This window comes from Pelophylax lessonae (genome assembly GCF_965119305.1).
Source record: "Pelophylax lessonae genome assembly, chromosome: 1".
Taxonomy (NCBI): domain Eukaryota; kingdom Metazoa; phylum Chordata; class Amphibia; order Anura; family Ranidae; genus Pelophylax; species Pelophylax lessonae.
The window spans coordinates 758118772-758139577 of record NC_138768.1 but is presented as its reverse complement, the minus strand read 5'-3'; the positions used below and the strand labels follow the sequence as shown (position 1 = coordinate 758139577).

At 45.6% G+C, this 20806-nt stretch overlaps 1 protein-coding gene across 7 annotated transcripts in view; it reads left to right on the top strand.

Annotated features, from left to right (window-relative positions):
• Positions 1–20806, top strand: part of TBC1D1 (TBC1 domain family member 1) — a 379700-nt gene that overhangs the window by 323593 nt on the left and 35301 nt on the right. For all 7 annotated transcript variants that reach the window (XM_082248068.1, XM_082248069.1, XM_082248071.1 and 4 more), the window contains 2 exons: positions 6997–7158; positions 11762–11920. In XM_082248068.1, the coding sequence (XP_082104194.1) occupies positions 6997–7158; positions 11762–11920 (321 nt within the window). The remainder of the gene's footprint in view (positions 1–6996; positions 7159–11761; positions 11921–20806) is intronic.

Here is a 20806-nt window from a genome sequence, read left to right as displayed (position 1 = left end):
TGTCAGTTTCTCAGGCAGACCTGATCGGACCCTTCAGTCTCCTCTATGGAGCGGTAATCTGCCCCCATCTGATTTTGTCCGCCAAAAACAGACGGATGGTGGTTCTATTTTCTATCCATCCCGTGGATCGGATCAGATAGCATCGGATGGAAACAGACAGACGCTCGGTTTGCATCCGATTGCCCTATAGAGGAGAGCGGGGTTCTAGTCGTATTTATGTGTAAATTTTGTATAATTTTTTTTTTTAAAAGCTTGGTTGTTAGTTTAAAAAAAAAAAACTGGCTCATAATTTTTTTAGCTGGCTCCTAGATTTCAGGCAAATTTGTCAAGCCCTGCTTTACAGGTTACCACTTTAGATGTACAATGAAGGTCTAGTGCTAGAATTACTGCCCATAATCTGTCGTTCGCAGCGATACCTTACGTGTGGGACGATCGCAGTTTGCGTGCACACGGGACCAACACATACTTTCGCCTGTGCATGCTAGCACTGGAGGACGGGGCACTTAAAAAAAAAAAAAAACAAATATTTTTTTTAATTAGGAATCTATTTATTTTTTTTAACAGTGCTGCTTTACATATTTTTTTTTTTTTAATCACATTTATTGCTGTTACAAGGAATATAAACATCCTTGTGACAGCAATAGGGATGTGACAGGTACTCTTTATGACGGGATCTGGGATCTATACGACCCAAAATCTCTACTTTTGCACTTGAAAGCATTCAAAAACGCCAATTTTGCAGTTTTTTGAATACTTTTGCGTTTCAAAAAAAGGCATAGTTAAGATGCCGGTAAACAGGAAGTGGGGTCATGTCATCGCTTTTGGGATACCATAGCAGCGACATGATCAAAGCCGATTCCGGCTTTCCTTGGGTTTCTGGCCAGTGGGCGGACATGCCAGCTAGTAGCTCAGGTTTCCTGCTGCTTGTAATAACAACCAAGCAACTGGTTAGCCGCTCCAGTTGTTATTACAAGAGAGCCGACTGTTGGCTCTAAAGAAACGGTACCAGGGTGATGGCTTCGGTTGCAGGTATCATCCCCTTTATAAGCACTTGAAGACAAATGCTGTACCAGGTACGTGATTTGGCGGCAAGTGGTTAAAAAAAAAAATAAAATGACCCAATCAGTAGACAACCATGTCATGTAATGTCTACAGGCATCTGTGGGGAAAAGCTGCTAGGTTCATTCTCACTTTCTCATCGTGTTGTGTCCTGCAGACTTTACCCAGGCGTGTCTATAAATGGTGAAACCAGGCCAACAAGGAAGCAGGAGAACTTGTTAGGAACAGATTATATACTGATAAAGGACAAAAAGGCATTGATGTAGTTTGAGTTAGCTGCTCTTTATAGTTTTGTAGTGGCCAACAATGTAATCTGATCCGTAGCTCCTATTAACATGTTTGTGTTGCCTTGTAGAACATTGAAGATTAAATATAAAATGTTTGATTTACCCCTACGGAGATGGTGGACATTCTTCTTAGCATTTTGACAAAATCTTTTTGGGCTTTCAGATTTGTGTATTGTGTGATTTCATGTGTAAATTGAAACTCCAGCCACAATTTTTATTGACAGTTTAAACAATCAGTCTGTATTTTAATATGTGTTACAATTTGGGGATTTTCCCTTGTCTCCTGTGCTACAGACAGAACAGGAAGTTAGAGGAAATGTATCCAAAGTTAGGTAGAGTCCCACCTATGACAGCTGTCAATGGAGCAAATGCTGACACTGAGAAATGTCCCCTTTGCTTTTGTTTGGTGGGCAACTGTAAAGGCCCGTACACACTTGACGGAAATCGGACGAAATATCCTCCGATTTTTCTCTCTTGTTCAGCGTTCATTACCGTTTTTAGTTGACAGTGCATAAATGTTCACAAAATTTCTCGTCCGATTTTTTTTTTTATTTTTTTTGTGACATTTGTTCCTAGACTTCCGGGTCGTCAGCAACTTCAGATCATGCACGGTCTTTCGTATCCGATTTTTCGCGGACGTACTGCATACACATTAAACGAAAATTGGTCGTCTGGGGACGGACGATAAAAATTTTGGGGTTTGTCCCTCTGTTTTTTTTTCGTTGAAAATGTCGGCATCGGTTGCTGAAAGTTGTGTACACACTTGGACGGGAATTTTCGGCAGATTTTCTACTAATGTGTACCCCACTTAATATTTCATTTTTTACTATTACAACTTTTTTTTCTCGATGACAAAGTCTACCAGGATAAATTGCGAGCATAAATCTCTCCAACATCAACACAGAAAGTGATATCCCTTTCCCACTCTGCCAGTTACTACAAAATATTTCTCTTTCGTTCATTGACAGACACAGCTCCTGATCTTCATAACCATTTGGTTTTACTGCCCACTACAGGAGTAGGACACTAGGCAGAAAAAGAATCTGGCTACGCCTATGGGCAGCCCAAGGGGGTATACACCCTATCTCTGCTATAGGTACCCAGTTTTTTTTTCTGCCTAGTCAGGAGTAAGGACCTAGTTACTTGCTGGGATCTCTGGTCCCGGCAAATGTTTTCTTTTTATATAGAACTTTTTTCTCCTGGTTTTTCCTGTGAGATCTACAATCAACTGCCTGACTGGACAATGCGCTGGATAATCTAGATCCAGTGGTCACCCCAGTCTGACCAGCGAGTGCGCGCAGACCTCGGCTTCATGCTAGTTCAGCCGCGACAAAGCCCCACTGGATGGGGGCTGGCCTGCGAGTTAAACGCCTCGCGAGGTCGCATACGACCGGGTCTCGGGCCCAATTCACAGCGTTCCGTCTGGAGCAAGGCCCACGCGGTTCCTCATATGGTGAATAGCTGTCCCCCCTCTCCCCCTCAAAGGTTTTGGGGTGGACGTGGGCTGCTCCTTGGGACAGTCGAACACCCGGGTTACCCTCCTTCCCATTAGGCACCCCCCTTTCATCTGTCCCCCATCCTACCCCCCTCCATATAAACTGGGGCTGTGTGGATGGTCTGGTCCACCTCCTGGGGTATGGCAGGGCAGGGCGCTATGCTGGCGACAGGGGGGAGTTGGGACTCCTGCCAGGCCCCTCTTCTTACCTGGGTCTGTCTTTGAGGCCTAGGGATCCCTCTGGAGTCCCTGGAGGCCTTGTGGTGCCGCCATTTTTCTGTAGCCTGTGTTTCTATGCACGGTAGCCATGTTTGTGTAGTCCTGCGGCAATTTTGTGGGGGTTTGCCATTGAAAATAGCGGCAACCAAGACAGTGGAGCCCTGGGGGCGGTGATTTTCAGCGGTGGGAGCCCCTCCTCATCCCTTGGTGCTGACTCCTGGATCTTTTCACTTCCTGATCACCGCACTTGGAGTGCAGATTATCCTGGTGGCTGCAGGTGCCTGTTTCTGCTGGGTGGTGAGTCAGTTTGGGTTCACTCCCTCTCTGCCGAGGATAGCTTGATGCTTGTGCTTGACGACCAGGTGGTGCTGCCAGTGCGGTGGGGGGGGTTTTCCCTTGTGCAGTGTTTTAAACTTTTTATGGGGTCCCCCTGGTGACTCATGGAGTCTTTAATGGACATCTCTCCACCTGATCCCCTCTCTGAGGCTGCAGGGCCCTCCGGGTCCCGACCATCCATCGATGCACTGACGGCGGTCTTGGAGTCCTTTGTGTCCCGAGTAGAGGTGGCTTTTAGGCTAGCAAAAAGCGCCCCCCGCCCTCATCTGTCTCATCAGATCCTGAATCTGATTTGGCCACCCCGGACTTGGGTCACCCTGCTGGGTCTGCAACCACGCACCCGGAATCGCCTGATAGTGAGGATGATTCCTCCACATCTGCAACCGCACAAGAAAAGGCGCTGGTAGAAGAACTGAATGCATCTGTGCGTGAGACCTGGAAGATGCAGCTCGACGGAGGCGCAGGCTCCCTTTGGCACTCACAAGCCATCCAGAGCAGCAAAGGTGTTTCCTTTCCCCACCTATTTGGACAAAATTGTTGCCAAAGAGTGGGGACGACCAAAGCGTCCCCTTGAGGTCCCTAAGCGATTTTCTAGGCGTTACCCCTATGAGTTGTCCCTTCTTAAGATGTGGACTGTGCCACCAGTGGTGGACCCACAGGTTTCCAGATTATACAAGGCAACCATGATTCCGGTTGAAGAGCCCCTGGCATTTAAGGACACGGCTGACAGGAAGGCGGAAGCTGTGGGCCGCAATATGCACGCTCTGGCTGGTTCCGTACTGAGGCTGGTATTCACCATTGCCCTGGTGTCGCAAACTGAAAGAGTGAGCTAAGCTTTTATGCCATGACCTGGAAGGAGAACGGCTCCCCCCTGCCTTTGATGAGCTGGCGGATCAGCCGGTCCAAGGGCTGCAGTTTATCTGTGATGCCTCTTTGGATGCGGGTCCCCTAGTGGCTTGGCTCTCTGTTTCAGCAGTGGTCCTTCGGCAAATCTTTTGGCTCAAATGCTGGTCTCCAGACCTCTAAAAAAGGCCTTGACTGATCTTCCCTTTCAAGGAGATTGCCCGTTTGGAGCTACCCTGGATGACATCATTAAAGGTCTCACAGGGGGGAAGAGTACCTTTCTGCCGCAGGCTACTGAGTGCGCGGACCCTCGTCATAGACGTGGGCCCTCCTTCTCGGCTCAAACATTTTTTTTTTTTGTCCCTCAGGATCGACTGACAAGGGCTCGTAGCCTTTCAGGGTCTCTTATGGAGGATCCAAACAAACCTGATCTGGCAAGCCAGGGCGGGCTTCTCTAGACCCGCAGACAAGGTTCCTTCAGCATGAAGGTGCGCCATCACCTGCTTTGTAGGTGGGGGGGATGTCTTCGTTGGTTCCAGGACCTGTGGACTTCCCTGGTGCAAGACAAGTGGGTCCACAGAGTCATTCAGTCCGGCTACAAGATTGAGTTTCGCTCTTGTCCCCCGGCAAGGTTCTTTCCTTCCAACTTGCGCTTGTCCCTGGACTGCTTACAGGATCGGTTTTGGGGCGGTAGAAGACCTGGAGCTTCAAGGGGTGATTGTCCCAGTTCTGACTTCTGAATGTTTTCAGGGTTTTTACACAATTCTGTTTACAGTTCCCAGGAAGGAAGGCAAGGTGCATCCAACCCTGGACCTCAAAGGAACTGAACTGCTTTGTGTGGGTGCAGAAGTTCAGAATGGAGTCTATTCGCACGGTGGTGGCATCCCTGCGTCAGGGGGGATTTTCTTGCCTCTATCGACATCAAGGATGCTTACCTTCACATTCCAATATGTGCTGGTCACCAGCGCTTCCTCCACTTTGCCATGGGAGAGGAGCATTATCTGTTTGTGGCGTTAACCTTTCGTCTCGCCTCTGCTCCTCAGGTCTTCACAAAAGTGTTAGCCCCAGTGCTAGCTTTGTTACGCCAACGGGGGATCGCGGTACTGGGCCACTTGGACGACCTCCTTCTGTGAGCGGAGTCTCCTCCTGCTCTGGTGAATAACCTGGAAATCCCCATACAAACTCTGTGGGAGTTCGGCTGGATTCAGAGTTTTCAGAAGTCTGTTCTGGTGTTGTCCACAAAGCTGGACTAAATGGGTCTGACTCTGGACTCGGCCTTGGCCAGAGTGCTCCTTCCTCTGGACAAACTCCAGAAATTGCAGGCTGCAATTTATCTCCTGCTGTCCAGCACATGGTCATCCCTCCAGACTTGCATGCGGGTGCTGGGCCTGATGGTGTCTACCTTCGAGGCAGTTCTGTTTGCACAGTTCCATAAAAGGTCCCAGCAAAGGGAGATTCTGGCCAAATGAGACAAGATATCTGCAGTCTCTGGACAATCAGATCCGGCTGAGCCAGGGAACGAAGAAGTCCCTGATGCGGTGGCTTCGTTCTCCGGTGCTTAGTCTGGGGAAAATCCTTCCTCCCATTGTATTGTACAGTAATCACCACGGATGCCAGCCTGTCCGGCTGCAAACATTCTGCTCAGGGGATCTGGACACTGGAAGAGTCCAGACTTCCGATTAATGTCTTGGAGCTCAGAGTGATCAGACTGTGTCTGGACCATTGGATGGATCATCTTTAGGGATGTCCAGTGCGCAATCAATCGGCCAATGCCATGGCAGATGCCACAGACGCGCTGTTGGCCCCATAGGGTCAGTATCGTCTGATTTACGCCTTCCCTCCTCTCAAACTTCTGCCAAGACTTCTACGCAGGATTGAGGCCGAAGGGATTTCAGTCATCTTAGTGGCTCCGAACTGGCCTCGCTGGGCATGGTACGACGATCTGGTGAGGCTGGTCACCGAAGTTCCTTGGAGGCTGCCTCTCAGGGAGGATTTGCTGTCCCAAGGACCAATCCTCCATGCTGCTTTACAGTTGCTGGCTTTGACGGCTTAGCTGTTTGAAAGCCAGGTGCTGAAAGATAATGGGTTTATCTTGATTCCTACACTGTTAAAGCTAGGAAATCTACTTCTAGGAAGATCTACTATCGTACGTGGAAGACGTACATTGCGTGGTGTGAGTCTCTTGGAGTTCATCCTCGTTCTTTCTAGGTGGCTCTAATCTTGACCTTCCTTCAGTGGGGGGTTGAACAAAAATTGGCATTGAGTACCATCAAGGGCCAGGTGTCAGCTTTTGCGGTCTTCTTCCAACTACCCTTGGCCACATAATCCCTGGTGCTTTCCTTTCTTCAGGGTGTCCGAAATTTGGTTCCTCCAGTGCAGTCTTCGTTGCCGCCTTGGGACCTTAATTTGGTACTTTCGGTCCTCCAAAAGTCTCCCTTGCAAATTTCTTTCCTGTAACCATTGATTGCAGGAAATAAATTTGCACCGTGTTTGGCTGGCCTTATTTTCCTGTTGTAGTTTTCCCCTTTTAATGTTGACTTGCATTCTGTATGCCCCTGCCTTTCTTGGCTAATGCAAAAGCGCTGATAACACACACAAGCGTTTGTACCTCTTCTTTTTTTTTCCCTTTTCTGTACAAGATTAGGAACTGTTAAGTAATGAAAGTTTTAAAATGTTGGTGTATATTCTGTTAGTTTTAAAAGTAGGCCTTTTAAAAATATGCGTTTTTAAAATGGTTTTTGTTCTCTTTCCTTGAAGCTTCAGAAAATGACTTGCAAAATAAACGGCTCAAGCTTGATTATGAAGAGATCACTCCTTGTCTAAAAGATGTGACACTTGTATGGGAGAAGATGCTCAGCACACCTGGAAGAACAAAAATAAAAGCTGATATGGAAAAAATTCATGGCGCTGTTGGACAAGGTAATCCCATCTTTTGAAAATCTGTGTAGTGTGTACTTTTTATCACATTTTAAAGATGATGTACAAAAGCTTGTTTGGCTGTACATCTCTTATGGATCAAAGAAGTGCAGTCCGTTCTGTACTCCTGTGACCCGTTTTCAGCAGAGAGCGGGCTGAAGTTCGCTCTCTGCTGACGTCACAGAAGTCAGTTCAGGCACCACGTCGTCATGACCATGGAGTCGGGATCCGCCAGGTGCCTGAACCGACACCCAGCTCAGCCTTTCAGTGAGCCGCTGAGAGGCTGAGCCGGCTGCTCCCTGCCCCTCCACAGCCTGGCGCTCCAGTGAGCAAGGAGGAGGCAGAGCAGAGAGCTGCTAACTGACAGTCTGCTCGGGGAGCTGTCCGAACCGAGCGATGGGCGGTGTTCGATCACTCAGTTCTCAGTGCAGAGGCACTGGGGGACCTATGCTGCATCCACCTAGGTAGGTATACATGGAAAAAAATGTAAAGCCATACTTCTCTTTTAACTATTGTCCTTGCAAAAGGAATTTGACACACATGCAATGCATCATCAAAATATCATATATTTTTTCCTTGAGTACTATTTTGTTGACAGTGTTGTCAAGATCTGCAGACCTTCATGATGTCAGTCATACAGATAGACGTTTCGTTTTGGGAGATTGCACAGACTCCATCCAGAGAGCAGTAGAAAATATATCCAGGACCCTTACACAGCGAAGAAATTCTGAACATTTAATATACTCTGACATGAGATGGTGGATGTCTATAGGTCCTTCTTACATTTTTATTTTTATGGAAAGGTCTCTCATAAAGATCTTTTAACCCCCTTCACACCTAAGGGTAAAACAAATCTAAATGCCCAAGCACAAATTTGAAATTTTCACATGTGTTAGTAAAACCATACATACCATCACAACTGCTTTGTGCATCCACAAAGCCTTGTTTTTTTCAGGACAAATTGGGCTTTCATTTTAGTAGTAAATAGCTGTTAATATCTCCCTGATTTTTTTTTTATTAATAATAATAATATTATTATCAAAGAAAAACTGGCCCAAAATGGGGAAAAAAATCTTTTTTTTTTTTTTTCTTTTTTTAATTTTGCTATATATTTCTCGCTACTACCATAACCTACCACCTAAGAATAACCCAAAATAAATTCACCTGCTCCTGACGATAGCAATACCACACGTGTATGTTTTTTGTTGTTTGTACCCATAGTACAGCCCAGAAGCAATAGTGCGCATTTTGCTTCTATTTGTTCTACCTAAAACACACTGACACTAAGGGGTTTTTTGCCTAAAGCTAGAAAGGGCAAAATGAGTTAGAATTCTGCAGATAAACCAATCAGCTTCCAGGTTTTATTGCTAAAGCTTAATTAAACTAGCTGAGGTTAGAAGCTGATTGGTTTTTCTGCAGAATTGTGACTAATTTTGCCCTCTCTAGCTTCAGTAAATAAACCCCTAACGGACAATGATGCAAATTTAAAAAAAAATGCTGTCCAAAATATGCTGACCCTGACCCTGACCTTGACCTTTTGACTCTTACTTGACCCATACATTAACCCTGGCACTGACCTAGATCAAACCTTGATCTAGAATAGTTCATATTCCCATCGCACACGTTCCAGGATATAGGCACATCCATTACGGGTGCTGCAGCGATTACCAGCTGGACCCTGGATATATCACAGATAAGTATACATGTTCGCCAGCACACCATGGATCTTGCATAGCAATCCAAAAAAAACTTTTCATTGCGAAAGGATCACATCACATCAGGATAAATGCTACGTTTCAGAGCCACGCTGGACCCCTTCGTCAGGGCATGTGAAGATCCTTGGTGTGCTGGCGAACATGTATACAAACCTTGATCTAGGGATTTCTATTTATTTTCATTTTTTTTTTTTTCTTTTACAAACCCTTCTTTTTTTCTTTCTTTCTTTCTTTTTTTTTTTTTTGCAAGGAACGAGCTCTGAGCACAAGAAAGAAATACACAAATGCGGCCTCATGTAAAAAATCCCAGTGCAGTGATGCCGCATATATATATATATATATATATATATATATATATATATATATATATATATATATATATATATATATACATACATACATACATACATACATACATACATACATACATACAGTGGGGATCGAAAGTTTGGGCACCCCAGGTAAAGAATTTGTATTAATGTGCATAAAGAAGCCAAGGAAAGATGGAAAAATCTCAAAAGGCATCAAATTACAGATTAGACATTCTTATAATATGTCAACAAAAGTTAGATTTTATTTCCATCATTTACACTTTCAAAATAACAGAAAACAAAAAAATGGTGTCTGCAAAAGTTTGGGCACCCTGCAGAGCTAATATCTTGTACTTCCCCCTTTTGGCAAGTATCACAGCTTGTAAACGCTTTTTGTAGCCAGCCAAGAGTCTTTCAATTCTTGTTTGAGGTATCTTTGCCCATTCTTCCTTACAAAAGTCTTCCAGTTCTTTGAGATTTCTGGGCTGTCTGTCACGCACTGCTCTTTTAAGGTCTATCCATAGATTTTCAATTATGTTGAGGTCAGGAGATTGTGAAGGCCATGGCAAAACCTTCATTTTACGCCTCTTGATGTAATCCCCCGTGGATTTCGAGGTGTGTTTAGGATCATTATCCATTTGTAGAAGCCATCCTCTCTTTAACTTCAGCTTTTTCACAGATGGCATCAAGTTACCATCCAAAATTGCTGAAATTGTATTGAATCCATTTTTCCTTCTACTCGTGAGATGTTCCCTGTGCCACTGGCTGCAATACAACCCCAAAGCATGATTGATCCACCCCCATGCTTAACAGTTGGACAAAGGTTCTTTTCATTAAATTCTGTGCCCCTTCTTCTCCAAACGTACCTTTGCTAATTTTGGCCAAAAAGTTCAATTTTTAACCTCATCGGTCCACAGAACTTGTTTCCAAAATGCATCAGGCTTGTCTATATGTTCATTTGCAAAGTTAAAACGCTGATTTTTGTGGTGAGGACGTAGAAGAGACTCTTCCATGAAGACCATATTTGTACAAGTATCTCCTTATAGTGGAATAGTGTACCACAACTCCAGTGTCTGCCAGATCTTTCTGGAGGGATCGTGCAGTCAAACGTGGGTTTTGAATTGTTTTTCTCACAATTCTGCGAGCTGTTCTGTCTGATATTTTTCTTGGTCTTCCAGATCTTGCTTTAACTTCCACTGTTCCTGATGACTGCCATTTCTTAATTACATTCCGAACAGAGGATATTGACATCTGAAAATGCTTTGCTATCTTCTTATAGCCTTCTCCATCTTTGTGAGCGTCAACTATTTTCAGTTTCAGTTTTCTAGACAACTGCTTAGAAGATCCCATGGTGCTGATTGTTGGGGCAAGGTCAGATGAGTCTGGGCATTTAAAACCTTTGAGATTGACATCACTTGGTCTTCCCAGACGATGATTGAGAATAATCCATGACACTGGCAGGTCTCAGCCTTGCAAAGGGGGCAGTGCATGCTATAAATTCTGCAGGGTGCCCAAACTTTTGCAGACGCCATTTTTTGTTTTCTGTCATTTTGAAAGTGTCAATGATGGAAATAAAATCTAACTTTTGTTGACATATTATAAGAATGTCTAATCTGTAATTTGATGCCTTTTTGAATTTTTTCCATCTTTCCTTGGCTTCTTTATGCACATTAATACAAATTTTTACCTGGGGTGCCCAAACTTTCGATCCCCACTTAGTGTGTGTGTGTGTGTGTGTGTGTGTGTGTGTGTGTGTGTGTGTGTGTATATATATATATATATATATATATATATATATATATATATATATATATATATATATATATATATATGTGTGTGTGTGTTAAGTCAGCGTTAAGGGATTAAAGAACAAAGATTTGTTACATCCTAGTGTGCTTGTTTATGCGTTGGGCAGACACCCTTGGCTCTAGTCTTTTTAACAGCGGTCATTTGATATAACGTATTATTCATATTCTATGCAGTTGCAAACTCATATATATGCTATATTTTTTTCATGTATATTTTTAGGCCTGATAACTTGTGTACCCATGTCCTTTCAGATAAATGTGTGTGAGGTACTCATTGCAGCTTTTACCATATCTGTATCTATACCAGCTAATTTTCTCAGTATTGTATGACCAGTACAGGTTAGATAGAATTGAAACAAAGGTCTGGCAATAGGTGGGTAGAATTTTGAAAGAAAATTCTTAGGAAAATAATGTTCTAAGAAAGTTTGTTTGTTTTTCTAATCATTTTGGGGCAAAACGATATTAGTTTACTACTGCAGTGATGAGAAAAATCAAGGCGCAGGATAGAAACTTTTTCTCAAACTAACAAATTTCTCACAGTGTATGTGGTTTTCCATTCATTTCAAAATCATATGCTATAAACGCAAACTAAATCATTCAAACGAAATTCAAATGTTTTGAGAATTTGCGTATGGATTTTCCTAAAAACATTGGCTTGAAATTCTATCCATCTATGGCCAGCTTTAATTTAATGCACAAGATTAGTTGCACAAATGATGGTAAATATGTATAGGTGTTGGTGTGATCTGTTTTAAGTAAATGTATTTTATAGGAGTACCTAGACCTCACCGTGGAGAAATATGGAAGTTTTTAACAGAGCAACATCTGCTGAGACACCAAGTTCCCAATAAAAGCCACTTAAAAGATATTCCCTACAAAGAATTGCTGAAGCAACTGACCACACAGCAACATGCAATACTTATTGATCTAGGTAAGTGCTGTCAATTTTTAACAGCTATAGGTGTCAAGCTTAGCCAGGGTTCCATGGCAAAATCATTATTGTATTTACCTTAAGTAAGCTGACCTTTGTCATCAATGCCACATTAATCACCAGGTTTCACAATATCATTTCACTTAGATTGATTTACTTAATATTTTTTCTTTTTCTTTTTTAATATTTGATCATAATTGCACAATAAAATATACTTTTTAATAGTAATAATTAAAAGGCTATGCAAATTGAATGCTTCTTGTAAGGGAGCTTTGCAGTCCAACACTGTTGCCAAATATCTAGGCACTGACAAAAGGTTTATGCGAGAAATGTGCTGCTGAAGTTCAACACTACAGCCATCTGTTCTAGGTGTTCAAGAAGCAAGGGCTCAAGCTCAGTGGTGGTAATAGCTTTTCTCTTTCGTTCATGGATGGACACAGCGCTCCATAAATCATAACTAGTGGGTTATATTGCCTCCTTCAGGTGTAGGAATAGGCAGAACAAAAAACACCTAGCTACACCCATGGGCTGTCCTCAGCTTTGTATATAACCCCCCTCTCTGCTCTAGGTAATCAGTTTTAATCTGTCTAGTCAGGAGTAAGGACCTAGGCTCCCAGCTGGGATCTCTGGTCCTAGCAATTTTCTCCTTCCTTACATCTTTTTTTTTGTTTTTCCTCTTGGGAGATCTACAGTCAGCTGCCGGGCTGGGTGACGGGCTGGATAATCTAGATCCACTGGTCCCCCCAGCTCAGCCAGCGAGCGCGTGCAGAACGCAGCTACGCGCTAGGTCGGCCACAACATAGCCTCATGAACAGAGACTGGCGCGCAAGTTAAATGTCTCGCAGGGTCGCATACGACCGGGCTTATGTCTGAGTCGCAGTGGTCCCTTGGCTGACAGCTCCCCTACTTTGGTGACAAGGAGTTCTGTCTCGAGAGTTACCTGCACCATGGAAGGGTAAGTACAGTCCCCCTTTTCCCTTTTGGTGTTTTTCTTTTGGGGTGAATGCGGGTAACCTCCAAGGACGGTCGGACCTGCCTGCAGGTTCCCTCCTCCCATCCTTAAATCCCTCACTGAGCTGGGCTTCCCCCCACTCCCATTCCCCCTGTCTGGACCTAGAGTCTGGTGGGGGGTCCCAGGGCAGAAAAGGCTGCAGAAACCCCTGGGGTTTCCCTGTTATCCCTACTATTTAAGGGTCCTGGGATAGTGTGTGTCCCGCCCTGGTAGTCTGGAGGCAATGCCCTTCAGTGTGCATGCCCTGCTGTTTGCAGTGTGGGTATAGTGCAGGGGGGTCCTAGTGCAGAGACCGGTGCAAAGTGCTCAGCAAACGCAAAACTCCCCTAAACGCGTGTCCAACTTTCAGGGGGGATCCCCTTGCAAGAGGGTGCAGCATTGCAGAGGCTGCAGGAAAGATCCTGGCAGCATGCTTCAGCAGTTTTAGCTGATGGTGGCCATTTTCCCTTAGTCTGGCTGGTCTCTGGTTGGCAACCATGTTTCTGTAGTCGGATGATGTCACGGGGGCCATTTTCCCTTAGTCTGGCTGGTCTCCGGTTGGCGGCCATGTTTGTGTAGCCGGGTGATGTCCCGGGGCTATTTTCTCAGAGTCTGGGAGATGCTGGAGATAACTCAAGCCTTGTGGGGATGCCGAAGCTCCTCCGCCTCCTCCTCTAGGTACCCTGAGCCTTGAGGAGATCCTTTAGTGGTGCTAAAATATTTTTTTTTGTACTGCAAGGTCTTCCTTTCCTTATGGAGCCTCAAGTTCACATCTCCCCCACTGACCCCCTCCCATGGTTGTACTGATTGCGGTCCTGCAGTCTTTAGTGTCTCGGGTGGAAGTGCTGTGTGGGTAAAGGCCCAGGAGGAAGCATGCCCTGCTTCACCTGCTCACGCTGTCTCATCTGATTCTGAGCCTGATGCCACCATGGGTGGGGTCCAGCCAAGGGGACTTAATATCACACCCCCTGATCCTTCTGATAGAGAGGATAATTCCTCCATGGTCACAGCAGCGAATGAAAAACTGCTGGGAGACGCACTTATCACTGCAGTGCATGAGATTTTAAAAATGGAGAATGCAGCTGATGTAGCCACGGACATGGCGTGTCGTTTGGTACGCACAAGTCGCATCGCACTCCAAAGAGGTTTCCTTATGTGCCTTATTTTGGCACATAAATGGGAATGGGAACAACCAAAATTACCCTTTGTGGGTTACCCTTTTGCGTAGTCACTTTTAAAAAGTGGGTTAGTCCACCAGTTTACTATGGCTGGTTCGGCATTGCGGCCAGTCTTTGCCTCAGCCCTGGTGTCTCAGACCCTAACTGAATGGGCCAAGCTTTTGGGCTAGGGCCTGGAGGGTGAGCAGGCCCTCACTGCTTATGTTGACTTAGCGGACCCGTTGGTCCATGGGCTACAGTTTATTTGTGATGCAGCTCTGGATACAGCTCTTGTGCTGTCTAAACTTTGTTTCAGCAGTGGTGATTAGGCACATGCTGTGGCTTAAGAATTGGTCCGCAGACCAAGCCTCCAGGAAAGCTGTCATTGATCTGCCCTTTCAAGGCGATTGCTTGTTTTGTATAGCATTGACCGCGTCCTATGTGGTTTCCTTGGTAACCAATTCCTGTTATATATCCGGTGATGATCTGACGGCTTTCCCCTTTGAAAAAGCTACGGGTGTTCATAGCGCAACGCGTCAGACAAGCCGCATTGACGTCACTTCCGGTCTTCGGCCGAGACCGGAAGCCTCGGAGCTCACCGCATCGGCGGTTGTATTGGAGACTTTCTGCACTGTATTAGCTTCGTTGTGTAAGTAGTTCGCAACTTTTATTCAATAAATATATACCCTGATGTACTGCACAATGAGAGCCTCTCTTGTCTAAGAGCTAGATAGATAGATTGAGAGAGATCCGTGTGGACCCATTCTGAATCACTAAGCCAAAAACAGCTGAAGGGCAATAAGCGTATGTCAGAAGAGTGTGAGGAGCTTGGATAACAGTGCTTAACGCTCTTTTTGAGTGTTGTGGAGGTGAGCGGCCACTGCACTTGGTGTTGGATTGCGAGCTCACCGGGACACATCCACTTTGCTGTGTTTGGAAGTGTGATCTCACCTGTTGACTGCACTTGAATTGATCACTCAATTTCGTGGCACTCTGCACTTTAATTACCGTATTGGACTTATATAAGCCATTTTGTGGACATTTATGCACCTTAAGTTTAGCACTGCTGCACTTTTTGATATTCAGTCCGTTTGGTGACACTTATGTAGGTTTGTATTGACCTCATCACTGATTGCTGCTATTCGCACACTAATTTTTGTTAATTTTCTGCTGTCATTATATTGATTAGACACTATTTGCACACTATTTGTTCTTCACTGTCATCCACTTTAGTTCTTTAAGAAGCACAGAGATTCGGATTAAGCAGACTTATTTTACAGTTTTATCATCACTTATGCGTTGACTTTTCTGATAACTACATCTGATTTTAGAAGTTCACAAACTCATTTATATATTTATTTATCATCGGATTCTTGTGTAATCTACAGCCTTTAAGACCAATAGGTATTGATTGCTGAAGGCAGATAGAGTGGTCCACCTCATTTAGAGTTAAGCGCTGATTTTTTTGCTTATACAACTGCTTGTTTTGGGCTACCCTCAATGACATCATTAACGGTATCACTGGGTGGGAGGGAGGATGGACTTTCCTGCCACAGTCAAGGAAAGGAAAGGAGCCTCGCAGCAGACTTTGGCCCTCCTTCTCAGCCCAAAGAAATTTTTTTCAGGGAGAGGGGGACAGCAAGGACAGTTCACCTGGATGCTGCTCACTATAGCGGCTGCTAGTGGAGGAGGAGGAAGCAACTTTTGAGAAACCAGGAAGAAAAAAGCACAGCACCTTCCGAGTGCAGGACTGCACTTAGAAGGCGCTGTGCTATTTTCTTCCATCGTACGTGAAAAGCATATGGTGAGTGCACATTTCTTGTTGTGAGTCGATTGGCGCTCATCCTCGATCCTTTTCTGTGGCTCGGATCTTAACCTTACTTCAGCAGTTTGTTGATCAGAAGTTGGCCTTGGATACCATAAAGGGCTGGGTGCCTGCCTTTGCAATCTTCTTTCAGCGACCCCTAGCCACGCACTCTTTAGTTCATACCTTCATTCAGGGGGTTTGACATGTGGCTCCACCTGTACGGTCTCTTTTGCCGCCTTTCCCTGTAACGGCGCATTCTACTCGGGCACTGAGTGCTTCTTGGGCCTTCCGTTATCAGGCTTCAATATCGCAAGTATGCAAGGTGGCCACTTGGTCGTTTGTGCATACCTTCACAAAATTCTATAAGGTGGATACTTTGGCATCTGTGGATGCTTATTTTGGCCGCAAAGTTTTTTGGATGCAGCTCCCCTGATGGCTCGCCTCTGTTCTGGCAGTGGTCCTTATCGTGTTTTTTGGCTCAAGTGCTGGTCTGCGGATCAGGCTTCAAAAAGGCTTTGACTGATCTTCCTTCCTGATCAGCTTGAAGGTGCGCCCTCACCCCGTATCGGGTATGGGGAGGGGGGGGGGAACGACATCTTCACTGGTTTCCGGACCCGTGGACTTCCCTGGTGCAAAACAAGTGGGTCCACAAAGTCATTTGGTCCGGCTACAAGATTGAGCTTCACTTTTGTCCCCCCCCCCCCCCGGCAAGGTTTTTTTTCCTTCCAACTTGCGTCTGTCCCCAGACCGTTCACAGGGCCTGCTTTGGGCGGTACAAGACCTGTTCCTTCAAGGGGTGATTGTCCCAGTTCCGACCTCGGAATGTTTTCAGGGTTTTTACTCAAACCTGTTCACAGTTCCCAGGAAGGAAGGCAAAGTGCGTCCAATCCTGGACCTCAAGGCGCTAAACCGCTTTGTGCAGGTACAGAAGTTCAGCATGGAGTCCGTTCGAATGGTGGTGGCATCCCTGCATCAGGGGGATTTCCTAGCCTCTATCGATAGCAAGGATGCCTACCTTCACATTCCAATATGTGCCAGTCACTAGCGTTTTCTCCCCTTTGCTGTGGGAGAGGAGCATTATCAGTTTGTGGTGTTACCCTTTGGTCTCGCATCTGCTCCTCGGGTCTTCACAAAAGTGTTAGCCCCAGTGCTAGCTTTGCTACTCCAATGGGGGATCACAGTACTTTGCTACTCGGATGACCTTCTTCTGCAAGCGGAGTCTCCTCCTTCTCTGGTGTAGAACCTGGGGATCACAATGCAAACTACGGGAGTTCGGCTGGATTCTGAATTTTCAGAAGTCTGCTCTGGTTCTGTCCACAAAGCTGGCCTATCTGGTCCTGACTCTGGACTCGGCCGAGTCGGGGACACGATGGAGTCCCTGATATGGTGGCTTCGTTCTCCGGCGCTTGGGCTGGGAAATTCCTTCTTCCCCTTGTATTGGACAGTGGTCACCATGGATGTCAGCCTGTCCAGCTGGGGGGGTGTCGTCGGCAAGTATTCTGTTTAGGGTATCTGGACGCCGGAAGAGTCCAGACTCCCGATCAGTGTCTTAGAACTCTGAGCGATCAGACTGTGTCTAGATCATTGGACGGATCATCTTCAGGGTTGTCCAGTGCACATTTAATCGGACAGTGCAACGGCCGTGGCTTATGTCAGTCACCAGAAGAAGGAAAGAAAGGAAGAGAGAGAGCAATCTAAGTGCAGACCATCTTTAATAGTAACAAGGCATAAGTAATGTAACTCACTAGAAATCAAAAGTCATCAGGCTGTGTTGAGTCACGGACATAAGAAATTCCTCTGTCAGTCACCAGGGGGGGGGGGGGGGAGGGGGTGCACAAGAAGTGTCCTGGCGGCTCTTGAGGTAGCTGGCATTCTAAGGTGGGCGTCTCAGTTCGTTCCAGCTCTCTTCGCCATACACATTCCCGAGGTGGAAAATTGGCAGACTGATTGCCTCAGCTGGCAGGCGTTGGACCACAGGGAGTTGTCCCTTCATCCAGAGGTGTTTCATCAGCTGTCTCCCCTGTGGGGCACCCCCAAGGTGGATTCATTGGCGTCTCGGCTCAAAAGAAAGGTTCAGAGGTTTGTGGCTTGGTCACGGGATCCTCTGGTGGACGTCACAGACGTGCTGGTGGCTCCGTGGGGTCAGTATCATCTGATTTACACCTTCCCTCCTCTCAAGCTTCTGCCAAGGCTTATACGCAGGATCGAGGCAGAAGGGATCCCGGTTCATCTTAGTGGCTCTGGATTGGCCTCGCCGGGCTTGTGCGTCAATCTGGTGCCGCTGGTCGCCGACGTTCCTCAGCAACTTCCTCTAAAGGAAGGATCTACTGTCCCAAGGACCAATCTTTCATCCTTCTTTAGAGTCGCTGGCTTTAACCGCTTGGCTGTTGAACACCAGGTGCTGAAGGATAGGGGTTTATGTGAGTCGGTGATTCCTACACTGTAGAAAGCAGGAAATCTACCTCTAGGAAGATCTACCATTGTACGTGGAAGATGTACATTGCGTGGTGTGAGTCTCTTGGGGTTCTTTTCCTCGATACATCTTGGCAGCTCGGATCTTGACCTTTCTTCAACGGGGGGGTTGAACAGAAATTGGCCTTGAGTACCATCAAGAGCCAGGTGTCGGCTTTGGAGATCTTCTTCTAACGACCTTCGGTCACACACCCTAGTGAGTACATTTCTTCAGGGTGTCCGACATTTGGTTCCTTCAGTGCGGACTCCGTTGCTGCCTTGGGATCTTTAATTTGGTGCTTTCAGCTCTACAGAAGCCTCCCTTTCAAAATATTCAGGAGATTCCCCTGCTTATGATGTTCCAGAAGGTGGCCTTTTTACTGGCTATCACCACGCGTTCATCTTACCTGGCAATTTACAGGGATAAGGTGGTTTTTCGCCCCTGTCCGTCGTTCCTTCCAAAGGTTGTCTCCGATTTTCATTTGAAAGAATACATTGTGTTGCCTCCCCTGTGTCCCAGGCCTAAACATCTGAAGGAAATTATAAAAGAAAAGAAAAGGAGGCGCAAACACCTAGTGCATTACCCGTGGTACTGTTAAAATTGGTTTAATAAAAATGCTGAATGCATACTCACAAACATGAAGAATAAAAATCGTATTGCAAATTCCCGTCACCCATGTGTTGGACCATGTCCTGGAAATTGCGACCGCTAACGCGTTTCGGGAGTCAAGCTCCCTTCCTCAGAGCTCGAGCTCTGAGGAAGGGAGCTTGACTCCCGAAACGCGTTAGCGGTCGCAATTTCCAGGACATGGTCCAACACATGGGTGACGGGAATTTGCAATACGATTTTTATTCTTCATGTTTGTGAGTATGCATTCAGCATTTTTATTAAACCAATTTTAACAGTACCACGGGTAATGCACTAGGTGTTTGCGCCTCCTTTTCTTTTCTTTTATGCATCCGTTTGGAGTTCCCTGCCTGAGGAGAGCAGCACGCCAGTCTTCCCCTTCGGAGTGAGCGCTTGGCTGATTATTTGTTTGGATCTGAAGGAAATTGCCTTGCATGCCTTGGATGTGGTCTGGGCAATTAGGGTGTACCTGGCAGCTTTCAGAAAGTCAGACTCTGTGCTTACGGATGGACCTCGAAAAGGGTTGTCTGCGTCCATTTCCAGATGGATCAGACAGACGGTGGTTCAAGCCTATTCTATCAGGGATCAGGTTCCTCCTCTCCCTTTCAAGGCGCATTCTACTAGGGCATTTAGTTCCTCCTGGGCTTTCCGTCATCAGGCGTCAGCGACGCAGGTTTGCAAGGCAGCCACCTGGTCGTCGATGCAAACTTCTGCAAAGTTTTATAAAGTGGATGTGTTGGCATCTGCGGGTGCTTCTTTTGGCTGCAAAATTTTGCAGACTGCGGTTTGAGGACCTGATCCTCTTTGAGCATGTGTTGTTTTTGTCAGGTGGGCTCCAGTTGTTTGGTTGGCTAATGTTTTTAGCCTATGGAATTTTTTTGTTGTTCCCACACCTCATGTTTAACACTGCTTTGGAACGTCCCAATGGTTATGAATATCAGGAGCTGTGTCTGTCAATGAACGAAAGAGAAAATGGGATTTTTGACTTAACGTAAAATTCAAAATAAATTTCTCGGATGTTCATTGACGGACAGCGCACCAACCCCTCTGTGGAGTTAAAATTCTCCCGACACTGCTTGTAACAAAACTGAGTGGCTATAGCAGAGAGAGAAAAAACTCCAACAGTGTTTTGGATAGAAGTCTTGTCTAAAGAAAAAGGTGCTAATAATATTAGAGGTTAGTCTTTGGAACAGAAGAGCTAAAGAAAGATGTCCATCTTCCTAGGTTACTTGAAAAAAAAAACTGAGGCATGCAGATAGTAGGAGACGTTTTCCTGGGTTTATACCAAACACTGCATTACACAGCCCCAATGTAAGCTTCCATCCTAATGCTCACAATATCAAACACTCAGTCAACGCAACTACATGACTGCATTAACCAACAGGCAGCACTTCTTTCGTCTGGGACACCTTTCAGAAGACGCCTCAGATGCGCTTCTCATTGGTCAGCACAGTCACATGGCTGCACTGACCAGTGAGCACTTTGCCATTGCGAGCATTATAACGGTTTCTCACTCCGGGTCTGTATATTGCGGTGCATGGACTGCTGCACTGCCAGCACAGGGCATCATAGCTGCTTTGTGCAAGGAGGAGGGGGATCTGCAAAGGTATCCAGGATATTTGGAGTTGGTTCACCTTTTCATTTTTCCAGACTGCTTTCCAAGTGTACAAATTAAAAAACAAAAAAAAAATGGCTTGCTTTTCATGTATCCTATGAAATCAAATGTAGATGTTTAATTTATGGTGGTTGAGTTTTATACTGCTCTTGTAAGTGTTTTTCTAGTTCACAAGTGTTTGCAGTGTCTATAGATTTTAATGAGGTGTCTGGGGATATTATAGCCCTTTGAGATGCT